General features: G+C 54.0%; 1 protein-coding gene across 3 annotated transcripts in view; it reads right to left on the reverse strand.

The window, feature by feature from the left end:
* Positions 1–22,990, reverse strand: part of ZC3H7B (zinc finger CCCH-type containing 7B) — a 48,549-nt gene that overhangs the window by 7,461 nt on the left and 18,098 nt on the right. For 2 of the 3 annotated variants that reach the window (XM_084748339.1, XM_084748338.1), the window contains exons 2-17: positions 20,775–20,833; positions 19,755–19,788; positions 19,440–19,637; positions 17,705–17,863; positions 15,939–16,019; positions 15,162–15,218; positions 12,780–12,822; positions 12,136–12,329; positions 11,517–11,838; positions 10,740–10,798; positions 9,961–10,060; positions 9,490–9,651; positions 7,990–8,195; positions 5,850–5,950; positions 4,836–5,017; positions 2,432–2,517 (exon numbers count right to left, since the gene is read on the reverse strand). In XM_084748339.1, coding sequence (XP_084604465.1) covers positions 2,432–2,517; positions 4,836–5,017; positions 5,850–5,950; positions 7,990–8,195; positions 9,490–9,651; positions 9,961–10,060; positions 10,740–10,798; positions 11,517–11,838; positions 12,136–12,329; positions 12,780–12,822; positions 15,162–15,218; positions 15,939–16,019; positions 17,705–17,863; positions 19,440–19,637; positions 19,755–19,788; positions 20,775–20,827 — 2,037 coding nt within the window. In that variant the 5' untranslated portion in view covers positions 20,828–20,833. The remainder of the gene's footprint in view (positions 1–2,431; positions 2,518–4,835; positions 5,018–5,849; positions 5,951–7,989; positions 8,196–9,489; positions 9,652–9,960; positions 10,061–10,739; positions 10,799–11,516; positions 11,839–12,135; positions 12,330–12,779; positions 12,823–15,161; positions 15,219–15,938; positions 16,020–17,704; positions 17,864–19,439; positions 19,638–19,754; positions 19,789–20,774; positions 20,834–22,990) is intronic. The other variant, XM_084748340.1, reaches the window with a different exon arrangement.

The raw sequence follows: 22,990 nt of genomic DNA on the forward strand, positions 1-22,990 counted from the left end.
CTTCTGTGCCCAGGACAGAGTGGGGGAGTGGGGGTGACCTTGGCTAACTTGTGGCTGTCTTCCTCCCCATCTGCCCATGGGCGTTGGGTGTGGGGCTGCTTGTCTCGGAAGCTCTTGGTTCCTCCCGGCTACCAGGTGCATGTGTCTCCTGCTAACCCCCTCCCTGCCAACAGTGACCAGCACTGCCCGGTGCAGGGATCCTTCCCATCTGACTTAGAGACAGCTGGGAGCAGTTCCTCACTCCCTCACAGGAAAAGCTTTAGTGCTTCAAGGGACAGCATGGTAAGCCAGAGGCACTGAGCCCTGGCATCTGCCCTGGCAGCCCCCTGGCTTCCCTGACTTTACTCTCTAGGTGGTTAACAGGCAGAAGTCCCACACCTGGGCCAGTAGAGCCTGGCACAGGTGTCCTGTTCTGAGCCAGGCCTGGGTGGGCAGGGGTTGGGGTCTTGGCCCTGGGTGGCCCTGGGAAGACCACTGGTCAGGAGGAGGAGCATGTGGGAGGTGATGGAGGGGACCAGGACTCAGTGCTCTTTTTAAAGATTCCTGACAGGGACCCACCTGAGCCCCTTACAGCATCCCTGCTGGGGTCCCAGGCAGAAGCAAAAAGAATGAGAGGGAAGCAGGGAGACAGGAAGAGAAGGAAAAGCGGGCAGCTGAGTATAGTACTGCATGTCTGTAAGCTCCACACTTGAGGCTGAGGCTACTGGGTCCTGAGTTCAAGGCCAACTCAGGCTGTGTAGCAAGACCCATCTCAAAGAACTTAAAATGAGAAAGAGGGAGCGATGGGGGACGGGGGCGGGGGAGCTGAGAACAAAGCTAGGAAGGGAAGGCCCTGGGAGCAAGTAACCCTAATGGTTCCTCTCCTCAGCTTGGATCCTTCCTCAACTCCTACTCCATCTGGCCCCATAAGGAGTCCAGAAGCCCAGGTTTCCGTCAAGTTGACCTGGTCTGGCCTGGGAGACAGGGTTGTCCCTCATGTGCATGCTACACAGTAGGTCACTCACTGGCTCCTCTTGTACTTAAGACAGTGTCTCCTTGTCATCTACAGCTAGTGATCTTGAAGCCCAAGGTGTTGTGGGCAGGGTCTAACACACAGTAGGGCCTCAGCATGCAGACGCTGGGGGCTCCTGTAAGCCTCACACCCACGGTGGAATGGTGGGCAGGGCTTTAGGATGAGTCTAAGGGAGCCTGGGTGGTAGGGATGGCATCGGTGCAGCACACACTCAGTACCATGTCAGAGGCAAATCTCCAAGTGTATGCCCCAAGACTTATAGAGTCAGACCACAGTGATGAGCAGGAGAGAGGCGACAACATATTCGGTGGCTACCACTCTGAGCCTACAAAGACATTCACATAGACTCAAGCCATCTCCCTGGAGGCTTTTTTGAGGGGCAAGGTGGCAGGTGAGATAGTTTGACATACAGCTCAAGCTAGCTTCAATCTCATGAAGCAGTGGAGGCTGGCCTTCAATTCCTAATCCTCCTGCCTCACCTTCCAAGTGCTGGGATGATAGGCATGTGCCATCATGCCCTGTTGGTCCAAGAAGGCCTTATTAATTACATAGAGGAAAAAAGAACTTTCTAGTGCAGGAACTTTACAGTAGAAGTACCTCAATCGTGCTGTCACAGTCACCACTAATGGGATAACATGCCTCTTTATGTGTAAGCTTAGCTCATGGCTTTGCCTCTACCGCAGGAGGAAACAGGCACGGTAAACCCACCAGTAGGGATTATCTGTAAAACCAGAGGCTTCAAAAATGTTAGACACAAAAACCTATGAAGGAGCCATTTTAAATTAAAGGGGATGAAAGAGACATGCCAATGGAATCACGTGTCACCTAGAATTTAGAGGACAAGTCACAGAATGTGAATGGTAGTGCTCTATTAATTTTCCAGTGTTAACGTGGGTGCTGTGGCTATATAAAAGTACCCTCATTACAAAAAAAAAAAAGGATTGCTTTGTTGTGAATGGGTGTTTTGCCTGAACGTGTCTGTGCGCCATGTGTATAGTACCCACAGAGGACAGAAGAGGGTACTAGATTCCCCAGGATTAGAGAGAGACATTGTGAGCAACCATGTGGGTGCTGGTAACCAAACGTTGGTCCTTTGGAAGAGCAGCCATTGCTTTTAACTGCTGAACGATCTCTCTAGCCCAAGCAGTCAAAGGGGAGGAGATACCTGTCTGCAGCTCACTCAAAACAGAACATCCCAAAAATACTGTGCATATTTATGTATAAATATGTATGTGAAAACACACAGCTGCACATAGGAAAAGACATGTACACATACCCACACCCACACACTGATAACGAAGCAAGTAGTAAAATGTAAAATGTGAACTCTAGGAATACAGCGAAGAGTGCAACTTGCTGGATCGTAAGTCTCAGTAAAAGGACACGGACAGTTCCTGTGGTGCCCATCCCGGGCCTTACCAAGCTGCTGCTAGCCTTCCCTGCGTGGGCTTCCATCTGTTGCCAGTATTTCTTGGATTCCTGAACGATGTCTTCGTGGGTCATGCCTGCGGAGGGTGGAAGAAAACATGGGGCTTGGCAAAGGGTGAGACACAGTACCCGTGGGATGCTGGGATGAGGCCCAAGCTGAGGAGTCGCACTCGGGACTCAGGACACTCGGAATGTCCTTGTCCTCTCTGGGCCTGTTTGTCCCTCTGTAACACAGGAAGAAAGCTTCCTGACTCCCAAGCCAGAGTCCCATCTCTACAGCCCCTGCCTTTCTCCTGCTGGGCAGCCCCAAGGCCACTGGTCTTTAGGGTTCACCAAGGTCGGGATACATGGCTCTTCACTGCCAGCACCCAAAGGGCAAATGTCCCAGCATGATGGCCCCAAAGTACCAATCAGGCCCTTACTGCCTTCCAGGTCTAGCTAGCGGTCTTCCTGCAGCCTCCCTGCCTGCAGCTCCTCTCTTTCTACTGCCTCCTACAACCTGCTGTCTGGTTGGTCTGTGGCTGTTGCTCTGCTGTGGTCACTCTCCATTCACTGCTTACTGAGGCCACAGACCGCACTCGACATCAGATTCTTGAGGGTATCCCCAAACGCACATCCACAGCCCACATCTCCTGCCCTGTTTGGCGGCCCACTCAACATCTCTACTTGAAGTTCAAGAGACAGTTTAGAACCCACATCCCACACAGCACCCCGATATCAGCCCCCCCAAACATGCTCGTCCTGCACACCCTCTTCTCATGGAACCCTATTCTACTAGGCACCCTGACCTCAGCCTTGACCTTGAGCAAACAACCTTTTGTTTGATACTTTACGTCTGGCCCATCAGTAAGTCCTGCCACCTCTACTACCAGCACCTGGTGTGAGCTACATCGTCCCCAGGGCCTTGTTCCTGCGTCCACCCAGCAGCCAGCACGGCTGGGAAACTGCTGATTAGACTCTGAAACTCCATTTCACCTAAAGCTCCTCCTGGCATCGCACAGCAGATGCAGAATAAGGCCAACTGCAGCACAGGTCATAACAGTTGTTCTGAGATGCACAGAATTTTAAGATGCTGCAAACAGAGGGCTAACGTTGCTGCCGGCATCACAGGGCAGGCTTTTAAAAATGATTTCCTTACTGTGTTTGCTTATTTTGTGTATATGTGGCACAGGTAGGTGTGTGGAAGTCAGAGAACCACTCGCAGGAGTTCGTTTTCTTTACCATGTGGGTTCCAGAGATTGCACTCAGGTCATACCTGGTGGCAAGTACCTTTATCTTCCGAGTCATTCCTTGGCTACACAGTCAGCATTTTAATTTTTTTTTAAGTTAAATTAGGAATATACTCTAACAGTACAGGTACAGTGTAGAAACACAGGAACAAGCAGCAGAGCTCTTCATTTATTATGATTAATTCACTGCACACTTCAGCCACATTCTAATATCATTGGACTACTGTTCTTTGGCCCACGACTGACTAAAACATCACTATGCAGCAAGGGACAATTTTTTCTACTTAAGGCCAAGAGACTCTCACACACTGGGAGCCCTGACGACTCAATCCCACCTCTACCACTGCTTTACCCTCAGGAATAATGAATGTGCCTCAAGTCCTTCACTGCCTGGACCATTCCCTGCCGCTCCCTAGACAGCCCAGTTCTCCCCACCTGGCTGGCAATGTCCTTCTGGGTCCCTCTCCCATTGCTGTGCTTTTACACACCAGGGATGCACAACAAACATTGAAATACTGTTGACTCTGAGTGGACACTGACTGCTGTATGTTCGGTATCTTACCCTGGCACCAAATAACGCTGATAAAATCACCATAGGCAGCGGAGTAGAGTACGCATCCCAGGTCAGATGGGACCTAGGATTTACTTCTTGCTTGTGTACTGCCTGACTTGCTTCACTAAGTCCTCAAGAGCGAGGGCCTTGCTGAGTTCAAGGCTGGATGCCTTGACCCAGAGAGGGTGCTCAGTGAAGCAGTGGATGGATGACTGTGTGGCTGTCTGTAAATCCACTCGCTGAGCAGGAGGCGGCTCACGGAAAGACACCTTACTGGCCATTACCCAGACAGCAGGTGGAGGTGCTAGGGCAGGGTTAGGGCTCGGGCCTGAGTCTACCAGGCTGAGCCTCACTCAGTCTTGCTCTCCCATTTTTACCTTGGCATGGTCCATAAGCAGGGTCTGGACAGGGAGAGACCCAGATTCTGCACCTAACAGCACCCTGTGAGATCCGTCTCCTCTGTGACATCCATGGTCACAAACTCCTCCAGGAAGCTCCCAGGAGCCACCTGCTTCTGACCTCACCTGAGATGGCGTTCGTTGGCCTTCAGGCCCTGGCCTGTTCACTCCCAGCCAATTCCAAGCCTACCTCACCTGCTCTGCCTGCCCCTCACCTGAGTACTGCTGCAGCAGCCAGACCTTGAGCTCAATGAAACTATGGGCGAAGTGGCAGCTGTCCTCGCGCAGGCAACCATAGCGCACCTCGTGGCGGCACACGTCAAACTGGAAGTGCTCCTGGAACTGACGGACCTTGGAGTACTTGAGAGAGGCGGAGCGGACGATGTGCACCAGGCACCTGGCGGGCATACGGGGCGTGCGTGACGCTGACAGTCCCCACCACCCTCTGCCCTCCATCTCTGCTGTGGAGCCACCTTTCCAGGGCCAAGCAAGTCTGAGGGGAGAGCCTTCTCCTGGACACCTGCTGTCCTGTTAGCCCGTCTCAGAATGTGGGCGGCAGAGGCGGTAAGGCACCCTACACTCAAGACCTCAGTCCCAGCTCTGTTTTACTTGTGACCCATCACAGACCTCTGGGGCCAGCTCAGTTGGCAACTATCCACAGAGACTGGTGTCAGAGCTGACCCATGGCCAGGCTGGGAGAAGGGAGGGCCCATGACTAGAAGGGGCAATTCCAGCTCAGTGCCCCGAGCAGGCCTTATACACGGGGTGGGGCTCGGGGTTTGGGGTTTGGGCGGGCATGGGTCACTGCTGTCGGAGAGGCTGCACTGGCTAGTGCGCCAACCAACAACCAGCCCTCGCTAGGCTGGGATACAGACCCAGGGCTGTGTAACTCTAGGACCTGACTCCGTCACTAATGATGGGGCAGAACCGAGAACTAGAATGATCCAAGGTGATGGTGTGCTCCTGGCCCAGCACCTCCCATGAAACCATGACAACAGAAGGTGCTGGTACAAGGGCAACCATAACTCCCTCCCCAGAGGGCTGCCGAGACCACTAAATACCCAAGACAATAACTGGAAGACAGTAAGTGTTCAACACACGTGGTCCCTGTCCTTCACAGGTGGATGTCTCACCGTTCTTGGTCCCTTTTTGGCCTTTCCTCATCTGACAAGCTGCCCTAAGGGACCTTTCCACCCTTGTCGAGCCCACCGCCCAGCTGCAGGGCTCACTTGTTGTTGTAGAAGCTGTGCTTGGCAGCCAGGTTGGAGCAGACAGACGGAGAGTCCTTGGTGCCTTTGCTGATGATCCGGGGCTTACTGTCAAAGCAGATCTGTCCAGAGAGGAGATAGGCTGGGACCTTCACAAGGCCACCTGGGCAGGGATGGGCTAGAACCCCACATGGCCACCTGGGGAAGGGACAGGCTAGAACCCCACATGGCCACCTGGGGGGGTGGGACTGGCTAGAACCCCACAGGGCCACCAGGGGTGCAGGGACGGGTTAGAACCCCACATGGCCACCTGGGGGAGACAGGCTAGAACCCCACAAGGCCACCTAGGAAAAGCCCTGCCCGAGGTAGAGGGAGTGCAAGAGAACCTGGGCTCTCTGAATACCATGTCTGTGGCCCATAGACGACCCGTGCCTTAGCTTTCCCTTCCTTATCTCTCTGATCACAGAACTCCAGTGCCTGCAGCAGGAGCTACTCCATGCCCCCGGGCCTCGCTTTTTTCAACTGTAAACTGTGGACACTTTACCTGGTTTATCCCACAGGTCCAGTGTTCAGGTCAAAACAGAGACGAGTGAGCTCAAGAGGCCCTGTCTTATGGCATGAGCCACGACTGCCAAGCCAGCTCCCCACTAAGGGAGGGCAGCACAAGTTCATCTACTCTGTATTTTTTTAACATTCTTATTTAATTTCAATTTACATGCGTTGGTGTGAGGGTGTCAGATCTTGGAGTTATAGACAGTTGTGAGCTGCCATGTGGGTGCTGGGAATTGATCCCAGGTCCTTTGGAAGAACAGGCGGTGCTCTTAACCACTGAGCCATCTCTCCAGCCCAGTTCATTTACTCTGAAGGTCAGCAGACTGGGGCGGGGCTGGGCCCCAGAAACCCCCCAGCCCTTTTTCCTCAAAGACTAACGTGACACTCTCCCCACCTTCAGCAAGCTACAGGGCTACATGTACTCTCAAGAGTGGGGAAGGCAGAGGCAGGCGAATCTCTGAGTTCAAGGCCAGCCTGGTGTACAGGACAGCCAGAGCTACACAGAGAAACCCTGTCTAAAAATAAAAAAAGCTAGTGATCACAGCAGTGTATACCTTTAATCCCAGTGCTCTGAAGCAAAGACAAGTGAATTCAATGCCAACCTAGTCTACATAGCAAATTCCAGGCCAGCCAGGACTAAATAGTGAGACCCTCCCTGTCTTAACACCCTCTCAAAAAACGGGGCTGGAGAGATGGCTCAGAGGTTAAGAGCTCTCTGGCTGCTCCTCCAAAGGTTCTGAGTTCAATTCCCAGCAACCATATGGTAGCTCACAACCATCTGTAATGAAATCTTGTGCCCTCTTCTTGTGTACAGGCATACATGTAGTCAGAACACTGTATACATAATAAATATTTAACAAAACAAAAATAAAAAACAAAAACCCCAACACCGTGAAAGCTCAGAGGAGCGGCTAGAATCCCAGCTAGCCTAGAAAAGAAGGGAAGAAACTTGGAAGGACACTGGGATGGCACAGCTGGGCCACAGGCAGGAAGCGGAGCAAGCGCAGCCAGGCTAGCACAGAAGATGGGAAAAAGCTGGCCATGGACACCTTGCTCTAGACAGCTGAGTTGGGCTAAATTCACCATACTCATGATACAGGGTTGGGGGACAACACTGGGCAAAAGTCTAGGTGTGCCTGTGCCCAGGAAGCTTGCCCCTAAGGAGCACCCATAGTGACTGGTACTGAGAGGTGGGCCTGGGCTTTGGGGCTTGGAGCTCAGGTTGACGTGGCCATATGGCCCTAGGCTCTGCTTCACCTCAACGCCCAGCACCTCCAGTGAACTGTGTGCTGGAGCTGCCCAGAAAGTACGGATAAGGATCTGAATCCTGGCACATTATGGGTTCCCAGGGAAGAACAGATGGGTGCTTACTGTTTGCTCCTGGCCTCAGTTTTCACCTTTGTAAAATGACAAGCCAGACAGGAGCTGGGCTCCAAAGGATCCCCAGGACCTAACTTCCTGACTCTGCTTGGAGCTAGTGATTCTCAGGCCACGCCTCACCACACCCACAGCTTCCAGGGCTACCAGCTCCCACAGCGGCCAGTGTGGGGGCAGCCCCAGCACGCCCGGGACTGTGGGGAACTGGTAAAATGGTTGGACAGGAGGGTACCTCACAGAGGAAGGTGAAGATGCCCTGGTGCTCCTTGAGGAGCTTGGCAATGGTGAGGCTGCCACGCTTGACACCCCCTAGAGGGTCGAAGAGCAGGTCCCGGTTGAGGGTGCCTTTCCGTTCCTCTGTCCACACGTCAATCTCCTCCTGATGGTAGGCAAAGGTGCAGCTGTCCCCGTACTTACAGTCTTGCTTGTTAATCATGTCTGCAACGAGCAACCGTATGCATGTTCTGCAGCTGGGAAAGGCAGCCCACGGCACCCCATGAACCCACTGCGGGCAACAGGCCTCTTACCCACCAGGACAGTGCACTGGTGGCTGCTGATCTCCCAGAGGGACGACGCTTTCCCAAATACCAGGCCCTGGGATGGAAGGCTCAACACCTTCCAGCGCCACCCCCATCCCTAGCCCGGTCCCCAGGGTCTGTGCAGGTAAAGCAAGACAAACTGTTCAAAGGCCTTTCTTTGTAGAATACACAGCTCTGGATAAAGAGGAGTGGTTTTTTAGGATCATTCACCCGAGAGGGAATAACTGCATGATTAGGATCAGGAACGTGGGCCACAGATCCTCAGTTGCAGAGGGGTAGGGAAGTGGCTTCCAAGGCTGGGGTTGGGGGTGAGGGTGACTGTGCTTGAGGACCGGTTAGGGTGGGGATGTGCACGTGGACATGCACGGGCCTTTATCCCACCAGCTATGGGCAGGGCTTCAGGGAGGAGCCTGATGGTCTGGCAGGCCTGTGTATGAGGTCGCCATGAGCTGGCTGAGAGGACAGAGGCAGAGAAAGGCAGACTCTGAGGTGGACGCTTGTTTGCTGTGGGGTGCAAAAGGGCTGTATGAATATGTTTTTGGGGGTCAGTGCAGAAAAGAGCTGAAGTACAGGTGTGTTTAAGCTCATGACTGTTTGGGAAAACTGAAGAAAGCCAATGAAGCCCGCTTGATACTGACCAAATTCCTACGAGCCAGAGTGAGAACAAGGAAAATAGCGTAATCATTAAAAGCAGCTGGTACCTACGAGCCTTTCTTTCTTCTCTGCTCTCTGTGGACTCTTCCCATCCCTTTTGGAGTCCTACAGGGTATGTATGAGCCTGGCTGCTTATGGGCTGTGGGACTCTTACATACGTTGGTACAGGGCACCACATGGCTCCAGCTGGACAGAATATCCTGAATGACCTCTGTCTTTGGACGAGGTTAAGAGGGGAGATGCTTGCATTCATGTGGGACTCAGCTTTTTTTGTTTTGTTTTGCTTTTGGTTTTTGAGACAAGGTTTCTGTGTAGCCCTTGCTGTCGTGGACTTGCTTTGTAGACCAGGCTGGCCTCGAACTCACACTGACCCACCTGCCTCTGCCTTCCAAGTGCTGGCATTAAAGGCATGTGCCACCACGCCTGACTGGGACTCACTCAGCTTATTTGAGGTCTCTCACCTCTCCTGTGGTCACTCTGCTGTAGGCCTGGAAGGAACTAGACATGGCTGGACACCAGCCCCACTATGGTCCACCCACCTTTGCACAGGTAGTAGGAACCCACAAAGCTGGTTTTGGTGGGCCGGGGCCGGATGCGCTTCCAGATCTGATCCTCAGAGCTCCGGAGTCGGCCGAGGAGGACATCTCTTTTGCACTTGTGTTCAAGGCCCTCACGGTAGGTATAGTCACCAGCCCTGGGGCCTGTGGGCAGGGCACACAGGGATGCAACTCCAGGGAAACCCACGTGCCCTCATCTGGGTCTCGCAGCCCCCCGTTGTACCTCCCCTGGTATGTGCTTTCTGGGGAAGAGAGGACTTGGGAAGCCCTCCAAGGAACCCACCACAGCCCATCTCAGTGTCTGTAGAGCTGTGAAGGCAGCGCTCTGCCGAGGGCAGGTCCCAGTCAGGCCCGCCCTTCCTTAGCTTCCTTCATGAATCTCCCATTGATACACTCCTGCGGTCCCCAGAGTCTCCAGGGCTGAGGGGTGCTGCCGCACACATACGTGGTTACCTGTTTTGGGGTAGCACAGCTGGCAGGCCTGCTTGAACTCGTGGGTGGCTGCCAGGGGGTTCTTGATGAGCAAGGCGGTGTTGGGCATGGAGGGCTCCGGCTATAATGGGAGGACGTTGGCCAGATGGGCCCCGAGTGGTACCTGGGACCGCCAGGGCCACATATGCAGTGCGAATAGGTATGGTTTTTGACCCCCTCCTCCGATCTGCCTACCCCGTATCAGAACAGTAGCCTAGGACCCCAAAACACCAGGACCAGCCCTAGAAGCCCCTGTGCTAACGGGGCATAATGAGCAGAAGCCGTGACGGCTTCTGACTGCTTCCCTGAGTTAAAGGTCACCATTAAAGTAGAGACATGGCAGTAGGTCTGCTTAAGGGTTCTGCCTACGCTCTCCCTGCAGTGTCACAGACATCAACAGACAGGAGAAAAGGCCCAGGGAGAGCCAATGACTTCCTAGGGCCCACACAGCCAGCATATAAATTGAAGTCAGCATGTGTGCTGCTCACTCGAGGGCCAGTGCTCTTCTGAACCTGGAGCAGGCCGAGATGAACCAGAGACATGGCATCGCTTACGGCTGCTGAGCTGTACCCTCTGTGTGCTCTCCAGCACAGAGCAATGGAACCAGGCAGGAGATCATCTGGGGCTAGTCCATTCTGAGGGTGCCCCCTTGAACAATGCAGCATTTCACCAAGGCAAAGCTCACCTTACCCCCAATGTGGGGCTCATAACCCCAGGATGAGTAAGAGGTCTGGTCTGAGAGCCCCACTTGAGGTACTCACCGAGGGGGCTGGCTTCTGAGTACTGCTTGGGGGACGATGGTCCTGTGAGCTGGTCTCTTCTAGGAAAGGAGACGGCACGAGAGTCAGGTGCCCTTGCACAAAGGACACAAGGGGCCTTTCTGGGATGCCCCTGTAATCTCCACCTCAGAGACGCTCTATGGGTCTACCCTCCTACTTTCATGGTCATAACCCTGCAGCAAAAAGGCTCCAACATATCCACTCTTGTTTATGCCTTCTGAGGCTTCCTGCTGCCCATGGGAGAAGGTCCAAATGTGTCGCATGGCTCACAGTGAGACCATACCTCACCCACATTTGCCTAGGAGCCCCAGCTCTGGCTACCAGCCAGACCCTGATCCTCTGCCATACAGATGCTATGCCTTGCTCCTCTCTATCCTTGTCATCCCGTGGGTCTGGAGTGCCTTAGACAATCTCTGGCCTCCAAAAGCCAACCTTATCAAGGCCTGGTCAATTTCCAGTGACCCTGGCCCCAGCCCAGAAAAGGGAGCTTTGCACCCTGTCCTTGCATCAGGACAGGAGACTGGAGTCTGGAGGGCTGGGCAGAGCACCAGACGGAACCACTAACATAGCTCTACTGTTTGATCTGGAATGAGACACTCAGCCCAGGGCTCAGGCTCCAGCGGTGCTGAACACAGCAGAGATAAGACAGTATGTGCTGCGCTGGGCTGTGACAGGGACAAGGACATGTGCTGTGGAGGATCAGAGACAGAGCAGCACTGTCAAGGGAGCAGAGGGACAGTGTACCCACCATGTTCTTACCTGTGAAGGGGTCAGGCTTGTCCAGGGAGCCGCGCGCTGACCCAAAGCTGTCAAGGGCATCTAGCCGGGCCTCAGAGTACGGTAACAGATCCAGGGGGTCCAGCGTGGGCCCTGGAGAGTCAAGGGCGTCCAGCACAGAAGCAGGCAGCTTCCTGCAGGGGTCCATGACAAGGCCAAAGGAGGCAGGAGGCAGTGGGCTGGACACAGGGACGGAGCCACCCACCACAGGTGGCAACAGTGGGGTCCCACCAGGAAACACAGGGATCAGCTGAGGCAGCTCACTAGGCATACCACTGCCAGGCAGGCCACCCTGGACCAGAGACTGCAAAGTGGGGACAGAGCCAGGGGTCAGAAGAGCACGTGACCATCCGACCCCATGGGTGTGGCACTCCAGGAACCGCTTACTACTCCTCCACAGCCTGGCCTTAAGTCCTCCTGAAGAGGAACCTCGGCTCTGCTCAATCCCCCCTGGGGTCTGTTCTGAAGACTTCCGGAGACCCACCCAAAGCCCTCTATTTCCCCAACTGTGGTGTGAAGGTGGGGGTCCCTCCCCCCACCCCTCTTCATGGGACTGTGGGGTTCTAGGCGAGAGGCACAAGAAGTCAGCAGCATGGCTCACCAGAGAGTCCAGGAGGGTGTCCAGCTCTGGACCAAACACATCCCCATCTGAGAAGTCATCCAGGCCCTCGGTGCCAGGGAGCGTACTGCTGCTGCCGTCCAGGGGGGCCAGTAGGTCCAGAACATGAGGGAAGAGGGGCATTGTGGGAGTGGAGGGGAGCAGAGCCGGGGAGCCTCGGGGGTCCACGTAGCAGTCTGTGGAGGGGGTGCACTCAGTGGCCATGTGGTGGGAGTACTGCCCAATCACTAAGCCAACACTTCCCCTTTTCCCCTGCTCCTCGGGGACCTGGTTTTTCTGTTTCCTGCCCCACTGGCAGTGGCTCAGAGGTAGTCCAGGAAGAAAGGCAGGCTGGAGCTGAGGGTTCCTGTCTGCCCTGGCTCTGCTCAAATATCCACCAATGTCCCCTGTCCCTGGGGCGAGCAGAGCCTTCTTCAGGCACTTACTACGTTTAACCTGGAAGCCTACGAACAGAGGGGAGGAAGTGAGGGCTCTGAAAGATGGTGCCCAGCAGGGCACGCATGGGTGAAGGACAGGGACAAACTGAGGAAATGTTTGACCTGCTTCTAAAGAGAGGGAAAGTGTACTTCCTGTCCTGCCTCAGGGGAGCCCCTCAGGTGTCCCACTCTCCACAGCTGAGACAGTACCTGTTTCGATGTCGTCTATAGATCCCAACCCGTTAGAAGTTCCCTGTGGAGAGGAAGGTCAGGTGAAAGGAGTAGGACGGAAATGGCCTCAGAGCCCAGCACATCTCCACAAGGCTAAGCGGACGGCCACTCACTGGGGAATCAACACTCAATCACCCAAGGAGGCTGGGTTTTCAGCCAGGGTTCTGGACAGCTATGTGCCGGGAGAGCTGTAGGGTAAACTAGCCAAGCAGGTGCACTTGTGGGGAGCAACAGTCCCAGGGATTGAGTATACACTCTGAGTCTTGGTTTCCTCGCTTGGAAAAGGGTTGAGTCCCATCCATACCATGAGGCAAAAGTTTTGGACTATTTTGGTTTTGAGACAGGGTCTCACTGTGTAGCCCTGGCCATCCTGAAACTCACTATTGTAGATGAGGCTGGCCTTGAACTCAGAGATCCACCTGCCTCTGCCTCCCAATTGCTGGGATTAAAGGTTGTGACAAGGATTTTTTTTTTTTTTTTACCAAGCCCTCAGTGTGCCCTCCCCCAGGCTCAGCCCCAAGCCTCACAGGATGCTTCCCTCCCTCCCATTTAAGGTGGGATCCAATCGCCACTGCACGGATGGAAGAGAATTCACAGGTCAGGTAGCAGCCTCCTTAGAGCTTTCTGGAGAGTGCAACCTTTGTAGCTGCTTGAGCTGGGGTCAGATTGAGGGAGAGCCCTGGGCTCAGGGAAAGGCTGGAGCTTGGTCTCCAAGTTGTCACCCTATCTGTTCCTGTTTCCCTGTTTGTAAAGTAAGGATGCACAGCCACACTGCCTGGAACTGTGACAGCGACAAAGCACCTCAGAGGAGTACCTGGCGCACTCTGTACTTGTGTGAATAACACAGGCTGCCAGGCGGTCGCTCCTAAAGTTAGCTTACCAGCCTCTTGGTCCCCAGTGACCTCCTCCGCCTTGTTTCAGGCTTAAGGGGCACAAGCCAATCCCCCACCCTGAATACACACACTCTCTCTTTTCCCTGATGCTTTTACTGTCCTGGTGAGGCTTAGGATGGCCTTGTGTCCTTCATGTGCCTGTGGTGGGCGAAGGCCCAGACACTCACCGTTAGCCACCCTCTCTCTCTAAGGTCAGTTGTAGCAATAACCACAGCACAATCCATCCAGACCTGCCTCTGTGAGATGTCCCCACAGCCCAAATATCGGTCAAGGCTGCCACTGTGGGGGCAGAGTCGGGCTGTGTGACTAAGGCCTGGCCTGTCTCAGCCTGTTCTGCCTGCTCCTTAGCAATCTTCCAGCCCCAGATCCACAGATCACACAGTGAACACGTGCACGCCTGTCCCCAGGGTTCTTTGTGTATCTTAGATAAATTGCACAGACCAAGGCCACTGTGCTCATCACTGGAAACCGTTTTTCTCACTGTGTATAGAAAGGAGGGGAGGGCCCCCCACCCGACCCCAGACAGATATGTTGCGCACCTTTAATCCCAGAACTTGGAAGGCAGAGGCAGGTGAATCTAGGTCAGCCTGGTCTTACAGAGTGAGTTCCAGGACAGCCAGTGCTACACAGAAAAACCACGCCTGAGGGGGGGTGGGGGGGCAGAATGCTTCTAAAGTGAGTGGTGATTTTCTCACCAGTGCTAACCATTGTCCATCCAGGCTTCTCTCTGCTTGCCCTTTTGCACAGAACCACTTAGCAATAGAGGTCAAAGAAAACCAAAGCCCTGGGGGAAGGGGTAGAGTGGCCACCTCAGAGAAAGGGTGCTCTGAGGGCCTGAGCCCCAACACAGGCAGCTGCAGAGCTCACGCTCCTGAGCCCGAGGAGGAACTAAACCAGCGCTTTAAGGAATGCCCCTTCCTCTCTCGCTTGCCCACCTGCCTCAGCTCAGGTTGCTCCACGGCCCGTGAATCCTGTGCCCTCTCTACTCAGTTCTAGACACACATGTGGAGTGACCTACTGGCCAGAAAAAAACAAAAACCAAAAAACCGACTCCTGTGCTGGAGAAGCCTGCGGGGGACACAGCAACCGAACCTCGAGTGTGACTGTGCGTCATCTACGCTGTACCATCTATCCTGGACACCAGGGGCCTGGCCTGGACACCACCTGGTGCTTGCTTAGCCATTCTTAGGTGTGTCCCCCACTGAGGCAGGCCTGGCCTTCTCCACTCTGCTTGCGCTTCTCACAGACCGCCATAACCGTGACCAGGCCTGACCTCGGTGGCCTGAACCAATAAGGAGGCAGGGGTTGGTGAAAGGGATGGTAGGGGCTGGGGGCCTCGTGCCACACATGGTAGTGTTCGTGGTCCACTGCCTAGCGTCACCCCAATGGGTCAATTCAGAGCGCTGGAGTATGGATGAGGAGAGACAGGTTTGTGGGGAAACAATTGGGGTCCTGGGTCCCATCCTACCTGATCTATCATGCCAGCCGGGCTGCCATTACTAAGCAGAGAAAACGTTTCCAATTCCTGCCAGAGATTGGGGAGACGTGGACAGATTAAGACTGTGGAAACAGGCAAAGCATCCCACCAGCCAGGACAGCACAGAGACCCCGGCCCCAGCTCTGGAGTCGTCAGTGCTCCCTAGCCCAGGACCACCGCTGCCACCTGCCCTTGGGTTACATTGGAATTTTTTTGTTTGTTTGTTTCCCAATGGTGACCTAGGCAGAGGATCTAAACACACACATCCCCGTGACGTGCCAGGCGTCATTTCATGTAGTCCCTTGCTTTAGTTCTCTCATGAGCCTATTAAGGCAGGTGTAATTATCTGTCTTCCAGATGCGGAAACTGGTGGAAACACGCTAACGTGTTCAAGGTCGGGCCAGAGATACTTCAGGTATCGGTTCCGAGGCATACAGCTTCCAGACACAGGGTAGGTGACAATTTGTAGACGTGAAGCATTCAATAAATGCTAATAGTCAAGACAGCCACCGTGAGAACACAAAACTGAAGGACGGCGGCGTCAGCTTGGGCCATCTTCGCCGCCAGGGCAGCGGAGGGAGCGTGTTTTTAACAGCTGGTGTCTATGGAGAGCTAGAAGCTTTGGCTGTTCTCCCCCAAGGCTTTCAGCCAACGGGGAGGAAGGTCACCTGCTGTCATTCCCTCTGTCCTTACCAGGCTCTGGCTGCCTTACTCAGAGTCCCTCCAGTGCCCAGGCTCTTCCGCATGCCTACCCCAGATCCCACTTACCTGGGGCCTCTTATATGCCTTCCGCACCCGCAGCCCGAGCTTCTGAGCCAGCTCCTGACCCAGCTGAGTGACGTTCTCGTCCTGTAGAAGGCAGGGCACAGGCTTACCTACAACTGCTGCGCTAGGTCGCCTGGTGCACGGAGCTGTGCTCCTGGACATCTTGTGTGGCCCTGGGAGGTGACACTGGCTTTCTAAATCACATACTGGGAACAGAAAGGCTGTTCTGCTTTTCCTTTTATTTCGGGAGAAGCAAATGAATACATTTTTTTTAAAAAAAAACTTTTTCCATCTTATCTCTAAGACAGGAACTCCCTCTGTTGCTCAGGCTGGCCTTGAGCTCCTGGGTTATGAGTACACCACACTGTACCAGGCTGTTTCTAATTTTTATTTATTTTTCTAGTGCTGCTAGGGATCAAACTATGTTGGTTTCTGTTTTAATAGTGACAAGGTATTTGTAGCCATAGTTGTCCTAGAACTCTCTTTACAGACCAGGGTAGGCTCCAGTTCACAACGATCCACTGCTTCTGCCTCCTAAGTTTGGGGATTAAAGACGTTTGCCACCACGACTGGATAACACTGTCTCTTTATTTTTTATTTTTTATTTGTTTGTTTGTTTGTTTCTAGACAGGGTTTCTCTGCATATCCTTGGCTATCCTGGCCTCAAGTTGTAGACCATGCTGACCTCGAACTCACAGTGACCCCCCTGCCTCTGCCTCCCTGAGTGCTAGGATTACAGGTTCGCACCACCACGCCCAGCCGATGACTCTTTATTAACTTCTTTTTCTTTGCAGTGTTGGGGAAGAAGCCCAGCGCCTTGCACATCCAGAGCAAGTGCTCTGCCATGGGCCACACCCCAGCCCGTAACTATTTTACTTGTGGATTCAGCAAGTGAGCGCATCAGTGAGTCAGTTCACTGACTCTCTCCCCTCAGCGCCTCCCCAGGAGGAGCCATGCTGTTGCTCTGGTGTTTTCCTCCAGATCTTTTCTAGAAAGACCAGCCTTGTAAAGAAGAGGACAGGAGATAGAGCAGGAAGGACAGTTCACGGATGTGAGCTGACGTGTGAAAAAAGAAGCACTTTGTTCAAGGTCCCACTGGGGGTGAGGATGGTGTCAGAGCTGGACCGCAGGGCGGTGTCAGCCAGCCACCAGAGGGCTGTGACTCCTGATTTGTGCCTATGTGGGTGGCATACAGTAAATACTTGTAAAATATACTTACCATATTTTTCGCACCATAAGATGCACTCCCCCCCCCCAAAAGTGTGTGTGTGGGGGTGCAGTTAGAGTGCGCCTTATGGTCCGATTTCTGTTTTTACTGGTTTTTTGTTTTTTGTTTTTTTCTACTCTAAAAACTGGGTGCATCTTATGGTCTGAAAAATATGGTATAAAATGGCAGTGAGGGGCATATGTCACTTTTAGTAAATAAATGTCGGTGGAGGAGCAATGGCGTATGTGTAAGTACCAAGCAAACTCAATGTTGGTCATTTCTCATTGTCACTTCCCTACCCTGTGACAACACCAACACCTCCACATCTTGAAAATGGGGATGGGAGCACCACACCAATTTCACAGCGCAAGGCTGCTCAAGTGTGAGGTACCTACACTGCAGTTTAGCCAACCATGACACACAATCCCAGCTCATAAACTACAGCCTGTGTCACATCAGTATCCCCAACCTCCTATGGCAGAGGAGGAAGCCAAGGCGCAGAAGGATGTGGTGGCACAGAGCACGGGAGTGCCAGGACAGATGCTTAGGAGACGGGACTCACGTGGGGAAGGGCGAGGGAGCACCGACTGCTGCACTCATAGGCCTCTTTGTGGCGCCCCAGCTCGTTGAGGGCACGCGCCTTGCGGAACAGTGCCCGGATACTCTCGCCATCCAGGCCCAACGCCTTCTCACTGTCCTCCAGCGCCTTCTCATACAGGCCCTACAGGAGACAATGAGGCAGCACACCGGTCAGCACCTCTGACCCTGGGGAACGGGGCTGTGCCCAGGGAGAGAGGGCAGCATCGACGCTGATGGTGACGCTGATGGTGTGTGGTGGTTTGGAGAGGAATGGCCTACAGACTCATGGCCATAGGGAGGGGCACTACTAGGGGGTGTGGCCTTGCTGGAGGAAGTGTGTCACTGTGGGGGGTGGGCCTTGAGGTCTCCTATGCTCAATCTCTGCCCAGTACTGCTGCCTTTGGATCAAGATGTAGAACTCGCAAGGCACAAGGCGCGGTGGCGCACGCCTTTAATCCCAGCAGAGGCAGAGGCAGAGGCAGGCATCGGATTGCTATGAGTTCCAGGCCAGCCTGGTGTACAGGATAGCCAAGGCTACACAAAGAAACCCTGTCTAAAAAAAAAGAAGAAGAAAGAAAGAAAGAAAGAAAGAAAGAAAGAAAGAAAGAAAGAAAGAGACGTAGAACTCTTGATTCTCCAGCACCCTGTCTGCCTGCAGGCTGCCATGCTTCCCACCATGATGATAATAGACTAAACCTCTGAAACTGTAAGCCAGCCTCAATGAAATGTTTTCTCTTATAGGAGTGGCCTTGGTCTTGGTGTGTCTCCACAGCAATAAAACCCTGACTAAGACGTGGTGTAAGGATGACGGGCCGTGGTAGGTTCTAGCAGGACACTGAGGAGGGCCACAGGCTCTACAGCAGCGAGCTTGCTTGGTGACACATCCGTTGGCTTGTCTGCCCTTGGCTCTGAACATCATGGACTAAGAGTGACAGCAGCACCTCAGAGAGAGACGGTCACCTGGAAACTCTAACTCCATTCATCTGGGGTAGGGCAATGGCTAATACGTTTTTCTGATGTTGTTGTTTTTGTTGTGGCCTTGAATATGTTGGTAGGTGTGTGCGCCCAGGGGTGTTCATGTAGGAGTCGAAGGCCTCCATTTTATTTCTTGAGATGATCTCTCATTGGACCTGGCTTTACTGATTGGAGAAACTGGCTGGACAACGAGCTCCAACGGATGTTATATATATGGAGAAGGGTGTGAGGGGGTGGATGTGTGTGTGTGTGAATCTAAATATGTATGTGTGTGTGTGTGCATGTATGTGTGTATGTGTACATATTCATTCTGAGAATCAAATATCAAATTCAGGTCCCTTATGTTTGCAAAGCAGTAGGGCAACTATTTTACTGACAGACTTACCTCCACGGGTTATGTCCATGGTGCACAGATATACATGCAGGTAAAACACCCATGCACACAAAATAAACATTAGTATTAAAAAATTTAAACCAGGTATGGTGGTTCATGCCTTTACTATGAGCATTTAGGAAGCAGAGGCAAGTGTATGTATCCCTGTGAGCTGTAGGGCCAACCTGGTCTATACAAAGAGCTCTAGGCTAGCCAGGGCTACATAGTGAGACACTGTCTTAAAAAAAGAAAGAAGGAAAGAAAGAAGAAGAAGAGGAAGAAGAAGAGCAAGAGACAGGAAGAGGTGGCGTTAGCCTAGGCTAGGACATGTAAGGGCATGGCGGGGGCAGGGGGAGGAAGGCGGGCTCACCATGGTGAAGTAGCAGGCCGCCCTGTTGACATGCAGCCTGCACAGCAGCTCCCGGGGCAGAGCCACCTGGTCGGAGGCGGCGTAGTCAGCCACGTTCAACCCTTCCATGTATTGCACCAGCGCCTGCTTGTAGTCCTTCTCCCGGAACAGGTCGTTGCCCTCGGCAAACAGGTTTTGCACAAGCTTGAGCAGGAAGGCCTGTGCAGGGCAGGTACGAGGGGACTAAGCAGGTCTCCGTCCAGCCTGGCTCAGTTACAAGCCTCTACCCTGAACACAACAGCCCCTCACCTACGTCCACCACCACGCGCCACTCACCTCATACTCTTCCTGCTTTAGGGGTAGTGTTGACCTAGTAGGAAAAAAGAGAGAAGTGGGCTGCATAAACCCATGGCTTGGTCCCACGTGGAGGCCCTGGGCTGGCGCAGGAAGGCTTAGGCTTCTCCCACTTAGACCTCGGTGGCTGAGGTAAGAGCGAGAGGACTGCACGGAACCGTTCTTTATAGCTCCAGTTTTAGTAGATGTGCCGCCAAAGCGAGCGCAGCCACTAGGTTCTGATGAAAAGGCTTGTGTCTCCCCCAGGCTCTCCCAGAGGCACATGCCAAGCCAAGACCTGTCCAGCAGCAGCCCACAGCCAGGAGCTGCCCTCAGCCCTCTCCTTAGGGAAGTGAGACTCCAGGTGACTCTAAGTTACAAAGGCAGAGGAGACATGACTGGATCTAGGAGCCCCTACCCCCCCCCCCCAGGAAAGGACAAAAGAACGGTCAGACTGTGGCCAAGGCAAAGTCAAGGGTGACTTGTATGAGGACAAGACTGCTGCTAGGAAAAGTGACACGTACTCTGAGTCACAGAGAGTCCACCCCAGGCGCCCTCCGTCTGAGAGGCTTTGCCCTTCTCCTGAGCTAACCCGAGCGCTCGCTCAAGCCAGCGCCAGGCCCACTGACAGCAGATGACCCCCCAGCTAGACACTGACAAGTCACTCAGGGTGAATGGCTACACAGCCTCTCCTGTGGCTAAAAACCACAGCTCCCTGTGGAAGACAGTATCAGCTCAGGAGAGCCTGCACTGCTGTGAGGCCGGGAGAAGGCCAGGACTTGTTTCCTGGTCCCTCATGGAGGGGAAAACAGATGCTCAACGGATGCAGGGAGTAACGGTAGAACAATGTACTAATAAGATCCAGGGCAGCCAGGGCCGGGTACACGTACTTGTGGAGCTCACGGCCTCTGCCTTGTCGGGCCCCCGTTCCCAGCTCACCCCACCTCCCCACATCCCGGAGTGTGCGCTGGAGGAGGGCTCAGCCTGGAGGAAAACCTGCCCGCCCGCCCTGCGCCCACTTACTGAATGAACTGCAGCCCCTTCTCGATGTCCGCCTTCCGTTTCTGCCTCTCCATCAGTGTCTGCACAGAAAACACAGTCCATCCGTCAGACAGCACGTGCCCGTGGGGGGCATGAAGGAGTAGCTGCTCTCCCCACCCTACGCCCCCCACCCCCGGGGCTACCGGAAGGGCTCTTTCCCTCCCATTCATGCTCGGTAAAGGCTTGAGGGGCCTTTAGAGAGTGACAGGCCACCTCAGGGACCATGGGCCACCTTGCAGACCCATGACCCACTGGACTCATCTGGGTGGTGATCTTGTGTGCCCCTTCACCTCACAATGGCCTGGGCATGAGTCGTTCAAAGGAAAACACCTTGCTTCACTGCTGAACTTGGTCGTTGGGGCTTCCAGGGACCAGGGGCACAAGACTATCCAGGAAAAGGAACACGGCCAAGTGTAGACACTAGGCAATGACAGCAGAGGTGAGAGGCACCTGCCACAGGTCCTGTACTTAGCTTCTTCGGGCTCCTGTTCACTCAGAAGCTAGAGCCCGGAGCCCACTCACCCCCACGTGTGAAGGGAACCTCGGCTGCGGTGGCTAAGGCTACACTTGAACCCATTGCGTGCATATTCCTTCATGTCCACCAGCCGTCCCTGTGGGCCACTAATGGGTCCTGGTGGTGGGTGCCTGGGAAGAATGCCAGGCAAACTAGATGGCTGTGAATACTCCTTGCCTGGGCCAGGGCGTGGAATGCAGCCCAGGAAGGCCCTCGGGGGTCCATCTGTAGCTATGTCCCCACCAGGCAGCGAGGCAGGTTTGGAAATGTCTAAGCTGATGGATACACAACTGTCACCTCAGGGAGCCCTCCGTATGCAGAGAAACCAATGTGTGTATTTATGGGGCACTGACACGTGCCCACACCAATCTGTTTGGCTTCAAGGGACTGTGGAGAAGGCTCTGGCCTCAGTCCTGGCTGGGAGCCCAATAGTCACACTTACTATGACCTTGGGCCTCAGTGTCCCAAGGGGGGAATGGGACCGATGGCAGATCCAGCCACACTAGCTATGGTGACAGTTTGGGAGGTGACAGGTGCAGAGTGCCTGGTACAGATTGATAGTTCAAACATCATAGGAAAGTGCACCAGCCATGATCGGTCCCTGTCCTCAGCTCGTCTGTCTGTAGAATGAACTCCTCACTCCTGTCCCCTCGTCCCCAGCTCAGGGTTCCCTACAGCAGCACAGCCATACTCCATCCTGGCCTCGCTGCAAAGGCTTCCCCTCTGCGCCCCCTGCACCCCAACCCCGTCCTCACTCATCTAGTATTGGCCAGGAGCTGGGTAGCATCCGTGGGTCACAGCCCGGCTTGTCCTGGAAGTACAACTGAGTGTGGAGGACAAGGCCATGCCCAGTCCCACGCAGGGCACGTGTGGAAGGCAGAAGTATCTGTGGGCCTGACCACAGGCGCCACATCCACATCCACGATCCACATCGGCCGAGTCCCCAGTACTCGGACCTTGTCCACCCATCGGCCTCTGCCCCTCCTTACCCCCTAGCTCGTACTGTCCCCACATACTGGGCACGCCTTCTTCCTGCCCCTTAACCTTCTCAAGTACACCCTGGGAGTGTCTTTCCGATTCGCACACTGCATCCTGTCTGACCCCTGTGTCCAGGGATGTCTGGAGAGTCTCCTCCCTTCAGCCAATCAGGATTCCCTACACTGAGCCAGGCGTAGTGTTGCATGCCTGTATCTCTAGTACTAGGAGGCCTGACCAACTTCCCTGACTCCATGGCTTCTAGGAGACCCCCCAACAGGCAGAAACACTACCATGTCAGTCCTTAGTCCCCACATCCCAGCAGACCCGTCAATTACAAACCCTGCCCACGGCCATCACAAGCAACCGTTCCAAGGTGGCTGAATCACAAGGCAAGAGGCAAATTCCTGCTTCATAGATAGCAGTAAGCCCTATAGCCCGGCGTTATCCACTGCTTTGACCTTCTGTTGACCGGCCATGTGATGCCTGTTAGTTTTTCTTCCTCTATACTTGGGAAGCAGGTATCACCTACTGAGAGATGCCCAGGAAATGCTGAGTTTCAGGGTCTGGTTTGTGGCAAGCACATAATAGGCTACTGGCAGGTCAGAATCCCTCTGCGGGATGTTCGGCTCACCCACGCTATATGACACGAGGAAGCTGGCATTTCTGTACCCCAGCCAGCCTCACAACCTAGTTAGGGACCTGGCCA

Source organism: Acomys minous (genome assembly GCF_964271855.1).
Source record: "Acomys minous genome assembly, chromosome: 12".
Lineage (NCBI taxonomy): Eukaryota > Metazoa > Chordata > Mammalia > Rodentia > Muridae > Acomys > Acomys minous.